At 41.1% G+C, this 14,506-nt stretch overlaps 1 protein-coding gene across 4 annotated transcripts in view; it reads left to right on the forward strand.

Annotated features, from left to right (window-relative positions):
- Positions 1-3,169: 3,169 nt before the first annotated feature.
- Positions 3,170-14,506, forward strand: part of TSHR (thyroid stimulating hormone receptor) — a 157,920-nt gene continuing 146,583 nt past the window's right edge. For all 4 annotated transcript variants that reach the window (XM_028496251.2, XM_028496252.2, XM_007113390.4 and 1 more), the window contains exons 1-2: positions 3,170-3,381; positions 3,694-4,015. In XM_028496251.2, coding sequence (XP_028352052.1) covers positions 3,846-4,015 — 170 coding nt within the window. In that variant the 5' untranslated portion in view covers positions 3,170-3,381; positions 3,694-3,845. The remainder of the gene's footprint in view (positions 3,382-3,693; positions 4,016-14,506) is intronic.

Here is a 14,506-nt window from a genome sequence, read left to right on the forward strand (position 1 = left end):
TGCGGGTCCAGAGCCTGTGCCCCGCAACGGGAGAGACCAAAACAGTGAGAGGCCCATGTACAAAAAAAAAAAAAAAAAAAAAAAAAGAAAGAAAGTTGGATTGTCTCTATCTATAACATAAAAAAGTCAATTAAAGAGTAAAGGACATCACAAGAGATTTTAAAAAGTACATTTAATAATGATAAAGGCATCAATTCACCAAGAAAATAAGAGTTCTAAATAGTTATATATTTAATAGTAGAACTTCAAAACATATGAATCAAAAACTGATAGAAATACAATGGAAAAAAAGACAAATCCCCAATTATAGTAAAAATATTTTAGTACCCATGTCTCAATAATTGACACAAGAAGACAGAAAAATCAGCAAAAATATAGATGACTTGAACAACACTATCAAGAACTTGATCTGTTGTCATTTGTAGAACACATTCAGAATACACATTTTTTTCAAATACACACTGAACATGTTTCAAAATAGACCTTATTCTGAGTCTCACTAAATTTAAAAGTTCTCAAGTCATACAAACTATGTTCTCTCTCTACAGTGGAATAAATTTAGAAATCAATAACAGAACAATATGTGGAAAATCCCCAAATATTTGGAAACCAAATAACACACTACTAAATGACCCAGAAATCAAACAAGACATCAAAAAAGAAAATTAGAAAGTATTCTCAGCTGAATGAAAATAAAATTACAAGATATCAAAACCTAAGAGATGTCTCTAAAGCAGTACTTAGAGGGAAAATCTATAGCACTATACAATATTATTTTTTTTTTAAGTGTCAAATCAATGACCTCAGCCTTCACCATAAGAAACAAGAAAAGAAGGGCAAATGATGGCAGAATTAGCCTTATACAAAAACTAAACAAAAACATTACAAAAAAGAAAATTACAGTTAACATCTATGCAGAACTCATAACCAAATTTTAGAAAATTTAATCATAAAATAAATTAAAAACTTAATATGTCATGATCAAGTGGGGTTTATCCCTGAAATGCAAAATGGGTTTAACATTCAAAAATCCATCACTTTTATTCACATTAACAGACTAAAAAAGAAAAATGCTGACTCATCTTAACAGATGCAGAAAAAGCATTTGACAAAATCTAATACCTATTCCTGATTAAAAACGCTAAGAAAAGGAGAATAGAAGGAAAATTTCTCAACCTGATAAAAAGCATTTATGGAAACTGTATAGTTAACATCATATTTCATGATGAAAGAATGATTTCCCCCATATGATTAAAACAAGGTGATAACTGCCCTTAATCTTTCTACTCAAAATTGTACTGGAGTTTCTAGCCTGTGCAGTCCAATAAGAAAAAGAAATGAGAAGCATTCAGATTGGAAAAGAAGTAAACGATCTATACTCAGACAATACAACTCATCTATGTGGATAATTGGATGGAATCTACGAAAGAGCTTCTAGAACTAGTAAGTGAATTTGGTGATATTGCAGCCAAGCTATCAGATAACTGCAGCCCTAGCCGTCATTTTGTTTGCAACCTCATGATAGACCTTAAGCCAGAACATCCAGTTAGACCTCTCCCAAATTGCACCACAGAAACTCTGAGATAGTAAGTGTTGTTTTAAGCCAACATTTAACATTTTGGGATTATTGATTATGCTGCAACAGATAGCGAATATAGCCATTGCCTATTCATTCATTTAACATTTATTCTTTCCTAACTCTGAGCTAGGCACTGTTCTTGGTGTTAGAGATACAGTGGCAAAAAAAAAAAAAAAAGCAAGGTTCCTGCTTTCATGGAGCTTATATTTTGATGGGGATGGGAGAGCAGCAAGAGACAGGCAACAAATGAGTAAACTAATTAATAATAATAAACAGAGATAAGTGTTTTGGTGAGGTAGTATGATGGGGGGATCGTTACTTGAGAAAGTTTTTTCCAGAAAAACTTACGATATTTAAACAACAACTTCAATGATGTGACGATCTGGGGACAAATTGTTCCAGGCATAGAGTTCAACAATGGCAAAGTCCCAGAGGTGATAATAAACGTGTCTCTTTCCAGGTCCAGAAAAGTGATGGTAAGGGTCGGATCTTGAAAAACAGGAATCAGCAAACTTGTCTCCCAGGTCAAATCCTGCCCGAGTCCTGTTCCAGTACAGCCTACAAGCTAAGAATGGCTTTTACATTTTTAGAGGGTTGTATGAAAAAGAAGAAGGAGGAGAAGATGTGACAAAGATCCTATGTGGCCCACAAAACCTAAAACATTTAGGTTCTTCACAGGAAAATTTCTTCACAGGAAAAGTTTACAGGCACCCATAGTAGGATTTCATTGGTTAGTATAAAGAATTTATACTAATTTTCTTTAAAATTTTTTTTATTTCTTCTTTTTATTGTGGAATAGTATTCCATTGTATGGATGTATCACTCTTTGTTTATTTGTTACCTAGTGGAAGAACATTTGGGTGATTTCCAGTTTGGGGGGATTATGAACAAAGCCACTACAAAAATTGAAATACACATATTTAAAGTGCACAGTTTGATGGATTTTGGCAGATGTATACATCCACTTATGTCCAGTCTAATCAAGATGTAGAACATTTCTATCAATATAACCTCCATGAGTTCTCCGCTGTCCTTTTCCAGTCAATCTCCCCTAACCATTATTCTGATCTCCTTCACCATAACTTCCCCCCGCCGTCCCAGAAGTTCATATAAACGGAACCATATAGCATGTGAGACGATGCTATATGATGCTATATGCTCCTTTTACCCAAGAAGAATTAGTAAGCAATTGAAAGCTTTTGAGAGCGAAATTGGCACAATATGATATTTATTTTAAATTATCTTCTTGGCTACTGTGTGAAGGATGATGAGTAGACAATACTGTGCCCCTTAAGTATTCTTCTTCTCCCCATCTTCTGGGGGGATATATGGCTCGATAATATTCCGGGCCAGACCAGAATTTACAGGTCGACTTCAACTACGTAGAGCAAAGCTGGATTCAAGAGTTCCGTTCAAGGCACTCGAACAGTTTCTGCCGTTCCCGGTTCTCCCGGCAGGTGGCGCCAGAGCCCAGTTCCTGGCCTTCCTCGCCGAGTCCGCGCGCTGCAGTGAGAGCCGGACGCCGCCGAACGCCGCCGAACGCCGCCAGGCGGCTCCCCGCGGCTTTTTCTGCGCTAGTGGCTGCGCGCCCCCAGCGGTCCGGGTTTGCGCTGAAGTTGGGGAGCCGTGAGGATCCCCCCGTGGGTGTCGCGCCCCGGCCTCTGCCGCACCTCGGGCCGGCAAGCCACGTGTGCCCGCCTCCGACCCTCGGCAGAAGCGTCCTAGGCCAGGAGCTGAAGTTCTGCGGCACCGGCGTCCGCCCCGGGACGGTCCTTTCCGCTGCAACTTTCTCTGGATAGAGGGTGCGTGCGGGTGGATCCCGACAGGCAGCGCTTTGGGGAGGCTACCCACCCATGGGAAGAGGTGGCCCGTTGGGTTTAGAGCCGAGGAAAGGAGGGGGCGTCTAAACTAGGCTTTGGAGGGAAGTAATGGGAGGGGCGCGTGAGGCAGGTTGGAGAGCGGAGGGGACAGCCCGGACCGGCGCGGATTGTCAGGCAACAGACGGAGCGGGCTGAGTGGCTTGGGGCAAGGAAAGTGAAGTACGTAAGCTTGTTTGGGTGGAGGGTTGCCTAGGGAAACGGAGCACTTGAGAGCCTCTTCTTTCCCCTCTCCAGCCTCCTCTTTGGTGCTGAAGTCACGACCCCATCGATTTCTCCTTCCTCCCACACCTCCCGCTCTCCTTCAGCCTGAGGGAACCCGAGGCGCAGAGGGCTGAGAATGAGGCGATAGTGGAGGATGAAGACATAGTCTTGGAGCCCCGAGGACAATGAAGCCGACGCCCCTGCTGCCGCTGGCGCTGCTTCTTGTCCTGCCCAGGAGCCTGAGGGGGAAAGGGTGTCCTTCTCCGCCCTGCAAATGCCACCAGGAGGACGACTTCAGAGTCACCTGCAAGGATATCCACCGCATCCCCAGCTTACCGCCCAGTACGCAGACACTGTGAGTACCTGGGAGAGGAGAGGGGAGGACCCAGGGGCCAAAGTCAGCTGGAAAAGGTGGATGGAAGTGCACCTTCTTGAGAGGGTTGTGTGTGCGTGTGTGTGCGCGCGCGCGCGCGCGCAATGAGTAAAAACTCCATCGACCAAACGTGGGATTGCTGACTTTCGAGTTACTCATAACACAGAAAAAGTTAACGAAATTTTAGTACAAGATGAAAAGTGAGAGTTCTTTCTAAAGAGCTGCTGTTCTGCACTTTGCCTAGTCCCAGCCCTGGCTGAATCTTAATTTTACTTAAGATGTAAATAAGATTAATAGCAACTCAAAAACGGATCCTTTTGATCTTATTTTGGGTGATGAAAATTGCAAAAAAAAAAAAGTGTTTCAACTTTTAATCTTTCTAGATGGGAAATTATCTTAGCAGGTCTCTTGGTTTATCAAACAGTTGACAAAAATTTAATCAGGGCTCTTTTAAAAACACAGTCGTCCCTCGGTATGCATGGGGGATTGGTTCCAGGACCCCTGTGTACACTAAAATCCGAGGACGCTCAAGTATAGCATTTGCATATCACCTATGCACATCCTCCCGTATACTTTAGATCATCTCTAAATTACTTATAATACCTAATACAATGTAAATGCTATGTAAATAGTTGCCAGTGTGGGGCAAATCCAGGTTATGCTTTTTGGAACCTTCTGGAATTTTGTTCCCCCGAATATTTTCAATCCAGTGTTGGTTGAATCTGCAGATATGAAACCTGCCCACATGGACGGTCAACTGAATATCCTTTATACTTTGTCTGGAACTCACTTTGTATGAAGTATCTGAGTTACATACTCAAATGTGAGATATCCACTGATGTAGTGCATCCAAAAATCTCCTTTGGGATTGGCATGGTAGAGGTATAAAGAGATGAAATTTCATAAAGTACATTTTTATCTGCGTGTTAAATGTTACCAGATTAGAAACTCGATGTTAAATGAGTTTTGTGTACATCTGTTCCTTAACAGACATTGAAATCAACGATTGAAAGGATAATTGTAAACAAGGGAAGAAGGCTTTCTTGGGTGATTAGAAATAGAACAGTAGAAAAGAAATAGAACAGTAAAATGGTTTTACTATTTACTTAACTGGTTAAACCCAGTTAAGGTACAAAAGCTCAGGTTATTAAAGAAAATGTAGGTAAATGAAAAGCAATGGTGAAGTTGTATTTAAGATTTCCTCAAGAATTCAGCTCATAGGGACATTCAACAGTGGGTTATGAACGTTTCGGACACAGGTGTGTATTTCTATGCTGCGATATCTCAGTTTCTTATCTCACCTGGGTCAATTAGTGCAATAACATCCAGTGAATAACATTCATTCTCGGGCTTCCCTGGTGGCGCAGTGGTTAAGAATCTGCCTGCCAATGCAGGGGACACGGGTTCGAGCCCCGGTCCGGGAAGATCCCACATGCCGCGGAGCAACTAAGCCCGCGCGCCACAGCTACCGAGCCGGCGCCCTAGAGCCCGCGAGCCACAGCTACTGAAGCCTACACGCTTAGAGCCCGTGCTCCACAACAAGAGAAGCCACTGCAGTGAGAAGCCCGCGCACCAGAACGAAGAGCAGCCCCCGTTCGCCACAACTAGAGAAAGCCTGCGCGCAGCAACGAAGATCTCCATGCTGCCGCTACAGAATAAAATACGTTCTTATCCTCTTGATTAACCCCCTGCATTGACTCCCCATGTCTCCCATGATAAAACTCTTTTGTACAACCTACAAGATCCTTTAAGACCTAACCCAGTTTTTCAAACCCCATGGCTCCTACTCTGTCACACTTTCCACTCCTACTGAACAGAATTTCTGGCACTTTCCCCAAAGTTCTTTGCTCTCACAACTAACTGCCTGTGCCTTCCCTTCCACATTCTCTTCCTTCTGCCTAAAGCGACTTTTCCCTTTTCTTCATCTGGCTAATGCCTACTCCAAGATCCAGATTAGGTGTCAACTCCTTCAGGAAGCCTCTCCTGGCCCATGACCCCTAGGCTGGGTGAGCTACCTTCTCCACAACCTTCTGTGCATTAACCCTGTCCTAGCCCTTACAGACAGCTTTTCTGTAACTTGATGTTTCTTTGAGTGCCTGTCTAAGCAGGACGTTAGCTTCTCTAACACAGGGACCCTGTCATTCAACCCTGGAACTACTCTGATGCTCAGAAAAAAGCTTGTTAGGTGAATGAGAGAACAAACAAATATGCGGGTCTCAGATTGTCCGCTGTGTGTGGGGAGAAAGGAAGCCAGAGACATCCCGACTTCAGAGACTTCTTTAAAGGGAGCAGAACTTCAAGAGTCATTGAAGAGAAATGTGGCTCTGGCAGTGGGAGGGAAGTTGGAATCATTCTGTGTATGGTTCCACCAAGTGATGAGGAGACAAGTAATATCAGAGAAAGAGCAATGAAATCAGAGTCAGGATACACATCTCTTCCTCCCTCTCTCACTAACTGTGAAATTAGGTGAGATAATTTATGTGGCAGGACCCAAGTTTCCTTCAGGGTAAAAGGGAGGGTTCCATTAGGTTCTTTCTGATGCCTGTGATGCAGTGAGAATAGTCTGAGAGAATCCACTGAATCACAGGATAAAGACAGAAGTGGGGAGAATCTGACCTTGCAAACAGTGGGACGGTAGGGAGAGGGAGGGCAGGAGGGGAGCTATTCTGAAGAATGAAGTTATCCTGAGATAGAGAAGAGAAAATTGATGACAAGTATAGTTTAAAGAGCATGCTAATTTGAACAATGACCACAACCCTGGGCAAAAGTAGCAGAATGATTTTCAAATCTTTTGGGGGCAGTAGAACTCTTCTGTGAAAGGAGAGCTTATGAGAGAAGTCAAATATGTAAAGCTAACAATCATACTGTGCTTATTCCTGTTCTCAGTACTTTATACCAACTCACCCATTGAATCCTCACAAAATCCAATCGAGTAGACGATTTTATTACTCTCATTTTATAGATGAGAACACTGAGGCACAACAGAAATGAAGCTATTTGCTCAATGTCACACAGCTTGTTAAGGGGTACTGCCAGGATGTGAAATACTGCAGAGCTGCACCCTGAACCCCCTGCTTTCAGAGGAAAATGGGTCTCACCCTGCCAGCTCTTCCCCAGGACGGTCGTGAGGCTTTGGAGAAAGAAGTTTGAAAGCTAGTGTTGTCCAATAAGCCACAGATAACCTTGGGGGCTATTGTCCCTAGAAATATGCAGTAACTCAGAAAATGGGAGGGTAAGAGGAAAATAAAACAAGGAAAGAAAAAAGGAGGGAAAGAGGAATTGGGAGGGAGGATTGGGATGGAGGGAGGAAAAGAAAGACTACATCTATCGTACAAGGCCTTCCCTGCTGGAGCAAACCAGATCCTTGTCATTAAAAACCTGTTCTGAGTGGTAACCCCTTTTCCAAATACAGATGCTGTTTAACCATTGCCAAGCCATTTTACAAATAACTATGGTGCAATTTTCCCTAACCCTTACCTTCTATCCACATAGTATGGTGCTAAAAGGTAAAGAGATTGCCTCTTTCTTCACCACCCATACACCTGTCACATGGGCTGGGTGGGAGTTATACTGTTTATGGCTCCCACTGAAACAGTGGTTCTGAATCTTTTCTTCCACTTCCCCCCTCCAAATGGGCATGATACACTCTCTTTATAACAGTGGTTCTAACTAGGTGAGAAGTGAGGGAGAGCTGGTATCCCTACTCCCCGGTGGAACATTCTAGAATCTTTGATATACAGGTAGTCTGAACAAATTGCTCCTTCCAATTGAGAATTACTGATTTAAGGGAACATTAATGAAGCAAGAGAATAAAATTTAAGTTTTCATGTATAATTATAGATCATATTACCTTAACACCAAGGATAACAAGATTGACCCATCACTCTCATTCAGAGTTGCCATTTGCTACTTCTATGTATTAGAGACCATCCATTCTCTGAATGAGGAGGTAGATGAGGTTAGACGGCTGTTCTGGATTTGTGTGGATTCTTCCTCAAGAAAGTGCTGCCTTACCTTGCCTTGTCCTTTTAACCCATCTGCTTTTAGTTTTATGATGGTGACAATCATTGCCTCCAGCCCCTCCATCCCCCGCCTTCCAGAGTCTAGGGCTTCAGTGAAGTAGTGGTTTGTCCATCACGCACTTGTGTGCCTTCAGAAATGTTTCTGAAGGAGTTGTAGCTATTGTTTTTGGGTTCTGGATTTTGCTTCAGTTTTTAGTCATTTGCATTCTGTATCTGTGTCTCTAATTGATGACCTGTCCTGGTGTCTTCTAAACTGAAGATGGTAACTCACCATCTTCAGGATTTTTGCCTTATCTGTGTTCTACCTGTGCTATTATTTACTCAATATTTTTAGGTTGACTCACTTCTTTAACTAAAAGAAATCTGTTTAGAAGGCTTATATTGTGACTATAAATGGAAAATTAGCATGCCTTGCTCTAAATAGGAGGTAACTAGAAAACTAAATACAATTAAAACATAAATGTAATTCTATTCTAGCTCGAGACTATTGTCTGTGAATGTTCTGAGCCTGAGGCTGCCTTCTCTTTGTTATACAGGAAGTTTAATAAGTGTTCAAGAAATATCAAAGAGATATCAATCCACCAATCCTTGGTGGTGTCAGAAGGACTGAAGGACAATGGAAAAGGAAATCACTTTCTCACTGTGTGATTCAATATTATTTCATGCCATGTGGGCATTCCACCTAAAATAATTTCAAGTATCTCCAAATCACACCTCTTTTACACTTAGGGAAATGTGGATTAATTCTACATTTCACAATTACTTCAGTTACAATTAGCGGTCATAACCTTAATAACATTTGGCTTCAACCTAAAGAGAAGCCCTCTGCTTCAGCACCCATATGCTGTCCAAACATGGACCAATACTTTGTGTCTTATAAAGGCAGCTTCACGTCACACTTCTAGGCTCCGTGATTTATTCTCTGTTATTCTGTGTGAGTATGTGTGTGTGTATATCAGTCAAGGTTTTCATTGGTAAGTAACAGAAAACCCGCTGTGTCTAGCTGAAGGAGAAAAGAAATATTTTGAAAGAATTACATATAATTTTCAGAATCATCGTAGAACCAGGCTTTGAAAATAGGCCAAGGCCCACAGCAGGCAGGAGGTTGGAACCACCGCCAACCATCTGGTTGGAACAACTCCATGGACAATACCATGATCACAGCCACAGGACATCTGTGGTGCTGGGCACTCAGTTGTATAGCTGCTGGACTATCTGTGTGCTGCCGTAAATAATTTCTCAATTGTCCCTGCCTCTTTGAATCACCAGCCAGAGAATGATACCCTATGTGAGAGCAACTGATTATCTGGCATAGGTTACCTGCTGTGTCCTAGCTGCTGGGGGCAGAAAGAGGGAAGAGATCTCCCTCTATCATTTTTGGTGTCAGCAGGAGGAGATGCAGAGCAGTGTCCTTCTAATATTACACACAATGGGGAATTTCCCACCAAAGAGGGGCCATGTGCCCTCCACATGGCTCATCACTTCTTTCATTCTGCAAATGTTTCTTAAGCACTGGCTATATTCCAGACACTGTGCTAAGCTCTGGATTTGGTGGAGAATGATGCCAACATGTCCCTGTCCTCAGGGATCTCACAGTCTAGTGTGGAAGCTGAATATTAATCCAATAATCCCATAAACATGTAATTAGAATTGTGTAAGTGTGCTGAGAGTATACTTGGTGGAAATGGCCGGGCGGGGGGCTAACTTTGACTGGGGTTCAAAGAAGACTTTGAGCTGTATCCTGAACCAGTAGAATTTGGGTATAAGCGTTTCATGGAGGGTGAGGAAGCATTGTTCCAGGAGATGGAAGTGCTCATTTGAAGAACTTTGGAGAATTCTAACTTAAATGCTGAAGGGTTTGATTAATTCACTTGGGACAAAGATATTGATGGGCAACAAAATATGTACTACATACTTTCTTCATAATACAATACAGGTCAAAGTGAATTCTGATGTCAGTGGGGGCAGCTTTTGTGTCCAAAGAAGGCTTTTGAGGGTAACTGGTTTTAAAAACAAATATTTGACTCATTAAAGTAATAAATGTAAAACCTAGGGGGTTTTTTTTGAGTTTTCCATGTATTTATTATTTTATTTATAAATCTAATTGTAACAATTACTTTAAGGAAGATTTTATAATTTCATAATATCTTAATAAGTACTTTAATAAAATAATAAGTAGTTTAAATGAATACAAATGTAATATATTTTCTTTTAAAGCATGTGAATATTTGACAAAACTTTCCAAATACTTGGAAAATTCTAGAAAGTCTATTAAATTAAATTTTATAAGTACTGGGAATCCTAAGTTTTTAGATATCCCAGTGCTCTTTATGGGGCAGGAGAATAAAGTGGTTAAGAGCATGCTCTCTGGAGTGAGGTCATCTGGGTTGAATGGCTTGCTGTACTGTTTCCTAGGTATGCTTTTGAGAATGTAGGAGAGAAAAAAATTTCCCCCTACCCTTCTAAGTTCTCGGCTGGGGCCTCTGTAACAGTAACAGATTAAAAAAAGAAAAGCATACAAATTTATTTAATATAAGTTTTACATGACATGACACAGAGCTTTCATAAGGAAATGAAGACCCCAAGAAGCTATTATACCTGAGTGTCTTTATGCTAGTTTTGATGAAGCGTGGTGAGCCATGGAACAATATGACAAGACAAAAAAGGGTGTGAGCTAAGTGTAATAAAGGGGCAAACAGCAAAGTCTGTTCATTCAGATTCCTCTTGCCCTCCCTCTGTCTTTGGAGATAGGGATGCTCCTTCCCTCTGGGTATAGGGAGGACACCTCTCACAAGAGGGTATTGTGACCTGCTTTTGGGGAAGGTCAGAAAGTCCTCCTTGCACATGCTGTTTCTCAAATTCCTTAAAATACTCAATATGCCAGAGTTCTGTATTTTGGGGTAGCCTGTCCTAAACCCCATCAGGAACATTGCCTGATTGTTCTGTGCCTCAGTTTCTTCATCTATAAAATAAGGATAAAAATAGTACCTGCCTCATTGGATTGCTGGGAGGTGTGAATGACCTAACACTGTTAAAGAATAATTTTCAAAGGCAGGTAAAATTATGACTCTCCTACAGCTATAAATTGAACCCATTAAAGATTGTATTTAACTCATTGCAGCGTGTTAGTTTCCTAAGACTGCCGTAACAGAGTATCACAAACTGAGGAGCTTACCATAACAGAAATGTATTCTCTCACGGTTCTGGAAGCTATGTAAGAAATCAAGGTGTTAACACGGCTATGTTCCTCTGAAAGCTCTAGGGAAGAATCCTTCCTGCCTTTTCCAGCTTCTGATGGCCATGGGAATCCTTGGTGTTCCTTGGCTTGTAGCTGCAGGATACCAATCTGTCTCTTTATTGATGTGGGCTTCTCTCTGTGTGTCTTTATCTCTGTGTGTCCTTTCCTCATCTTATCAAAATCCCAGTCATTGGGTTTAGGGTTCACCCTACTCCAGGATGACCTCAGCTTAACTAATTATATCTACAAACACCCTATTTCCAAATAAGGTCACATACTCAGGTTCCAGGTGGACATGAGTTTTACGGGGACACTAGTCAACCCACTACAAGGAGAAAACTGGTAAGATGTTGCAATCAGCTTAAGGAGAGTCCACAAAATCAGCACTTTTATAGATGTGGAATACCGAAGTGAACATGCTGATGGAGGCAAAACTAACTTCTTTCGTTTGGGGAAGAGTGGGCAGAGTCAACTGAAACTCTCACAGGACAGAATTTGCGTGTCCGCAGACAAAATTATTTCACCTTGTTGTCAGTCATCTACAACCTACAGAGCTGTAAAGTAGCTCTTGTTGAATCAGACTCAATCTTGGAAGAATGTGCTCTAAATCGATGCATAGTTTTCCACTGAAGCACGATTTTGCCCCTACAACGTGTATAAATTGCTTAGAACAGTTACTGGCTCACGGTAGACATTTACAAGTAAACGCAGTAAAAAATAATTTTCTTTTCAACTTAAATCACAGGTTGAAATAAATTACTCAATTATTCATTTTAAATTGGAGTTGCAAGGGCAATCTATTAGATATTCCAACAGGCCAAGTTTAAATAAGACAAAGACCGAACATACCAAATATGTATTGACTATTCTTAAACTCAACACAAACATATTGATACTGTGGATCTGATTTAGCCTCTCATTTCTATTCTTAATTCTAAAATTTCCCAGGCTAAAAGATGTCTATTCAGTAAGCAAGTTGGTCTTCCTCCTCTAACAAACTCTGGTTTTTAAGGAACCATCCACAGGCTTCCTAAGTTCCTTGTAATTAGGGTTGCCCTATCTGAAAGGAACCTTCTCTTGTTTGTCCAGGTGTAATTAATAGCATTCCTTTCATTCTCAAAGGTGTCTCAATTTGGGGGATTAATTACTAGTAGAACATAAAGTCCAGAGGCCCGTAGGACATATGGGGACATTCTTAGCCTTGTTTATTGTCATCGTAACTAGGAGACAATAACTTAAAATGGGTTGGTCTCTCAATACCCCCTCAAAATCTGCAATCCCCACATAGTTAGGTAGCTAGCTTCCTTCACTGCTTCAGTTGATTTTGTGTTTCTTTGGCTCTCTTAAGATACTGAAAGTGTCTTCCCTTCTTGCTTACTGTAGGAGCCTCCGAACCTGTCCTGTCTTCCACCCCTGCCCTCCCCAGTCTGTTCACACAGCAGCCAAAGAGCTTTTAAAATGTAGGTCAGATCATGTCCCTCCTCTACTCAGGAACTTCTAACGGGGTTCCTAGTTGTCTCAAGATAAAAACCAAAGTCCTTACAGTTTTGGCCCAAAAGGCCCTATGTGATTCAGACCTTCTTTACTTTTCCAATTTTATTTCTTATTACTTTCACTCGTAATCCAGGTTTCACTCCATTGGCCTCCTTGTTGTTCCTCACATTTGTCAGGATTTACACATTTGGTCCTTCCCTGCGTCTCAAACATTATTTTCCCAGACATCCCCATGGTTAATCCCTGCATCCTTCAAGTTTCTGTTCAGATGTTACCTTCTCAATAAGGCTTTCCTAATCACTCCTTTTAAAATTTAACACTCCTGCTTTAAAACATTTTTTAATCTATAGCACTTGTCACCTTCCAGTATCTAAATAATTTGCTTGTTTTTATGTTTCTTGTTTATGTCTTTCTCCGCAAGAATATAATCTCCACAAGGGCAAGGTTTTTGTTTTGGTTGTTGTTGTTGTTATTGTTTGTCTGTTTTGTTCAGTTATGTATCCTCAGTGTCCAGAAAAGGCCTGGTATATAATCGATAGTCAGTGAGTATTTGTTTAATAGATGAACAAACGCATGAACGAATGTCTCCAGAGGCACTCTAATGTTATGCCATTGGGTTCTTTGCACCCTTTTATAATTCTTTTTCAAAGTCCTTTAGTTTTATTGCCCTGTTAAGACGGATGGAGTTCTGCTTTGTTTCGTATTTTTCCTGGCTATCTAGGACACTAGGTCTTTAGATACTGAAGTGACATCCACATCTCTCATTGTTTGTTCATATTACTAAAGACCTGTTGATGAAGATCCTTTGAACTGCCACCCCCAAGAAATTAACTACCCCAGTGCTTTCTAAACTTCCCAAATGTAGGACTCCTCAGCAAGAGGAAGTAGAGCAGGGCCCCTGGGATAGCTGAGACACTCAGAAGGAATCCAGGGCAAGCAGGATATTCCTTTGAAGTCTTTGGTTTATTTTTAAAATTTAACTTCAAAAAAATTACTAAAATTTTAAATTCTTTTCCATCACGTATTTGTTTTTCATGGGGCTTCTTGTATACCTTCCCGGAGTTATTTCCTTGTACCTTCAGGTTAATGCATCTCTGTATTTGAATATCCCCGTCACTTGATCCACAGAAGTGCCTTGGTGCATGGAATGGCAGGCACTGAAGGAGGCCAGTGAAGAAGTAGTTTGGGAGGCAGTGCTGTGTGTAAGAGCTCCATGATCAGACCAGCTCTGCAGAGGCCAAGCCCATTCAGTCCTGTTCTCAGACACCTGGGTCCAGAATGGTTGGTTATGTCACCTGTCCCTGGGTCTAAGTCTGTCTTCTTATATCAGCTCTGATAAAGTAATAGACATAGAAAACAAATTCACACTGCTTAAAATGTGTTGTTAAATGAGTGAACTTTACCTGAATTTATCAGTCAATTAATTGAAATAGCTTTTTCCCCTCCAGAGCTGAGAAATTAAAATGATCTATTTGATTATTTTAATGTTTCTTGGTTGTACAAGGTATGTTTTTTACCCTTCAGGTTAAGATTTATTCCCAGAGAAAACCATAATTAAAAAAACCACATGCACACCAATGTTCATAGCAGCACTATTTACAATAGCCAGGACATGGAAGCAACCTAAATATCCATCAACAGAGGAATAGATAAAGAAGATGTGGTACATATATACAATGGAATATTACTCAGCCATAAAAAGGAACGAAATTGGGTCAT

This window comes from Physeter macrocephalus, chromosome 11 (assembly GCF_002837175.3).
Source record: "Physeter macrocephalus isolate SW-GA chromosome 11, ASM283717v5, whole genome shotgun sequence".
NCBI classification, from domain to species: Eukaryota; Metazoa; Chordata; class Mammalia; order Artiodactyla; family Physeteridae; genus Physeter; species Physeter macrocephalus.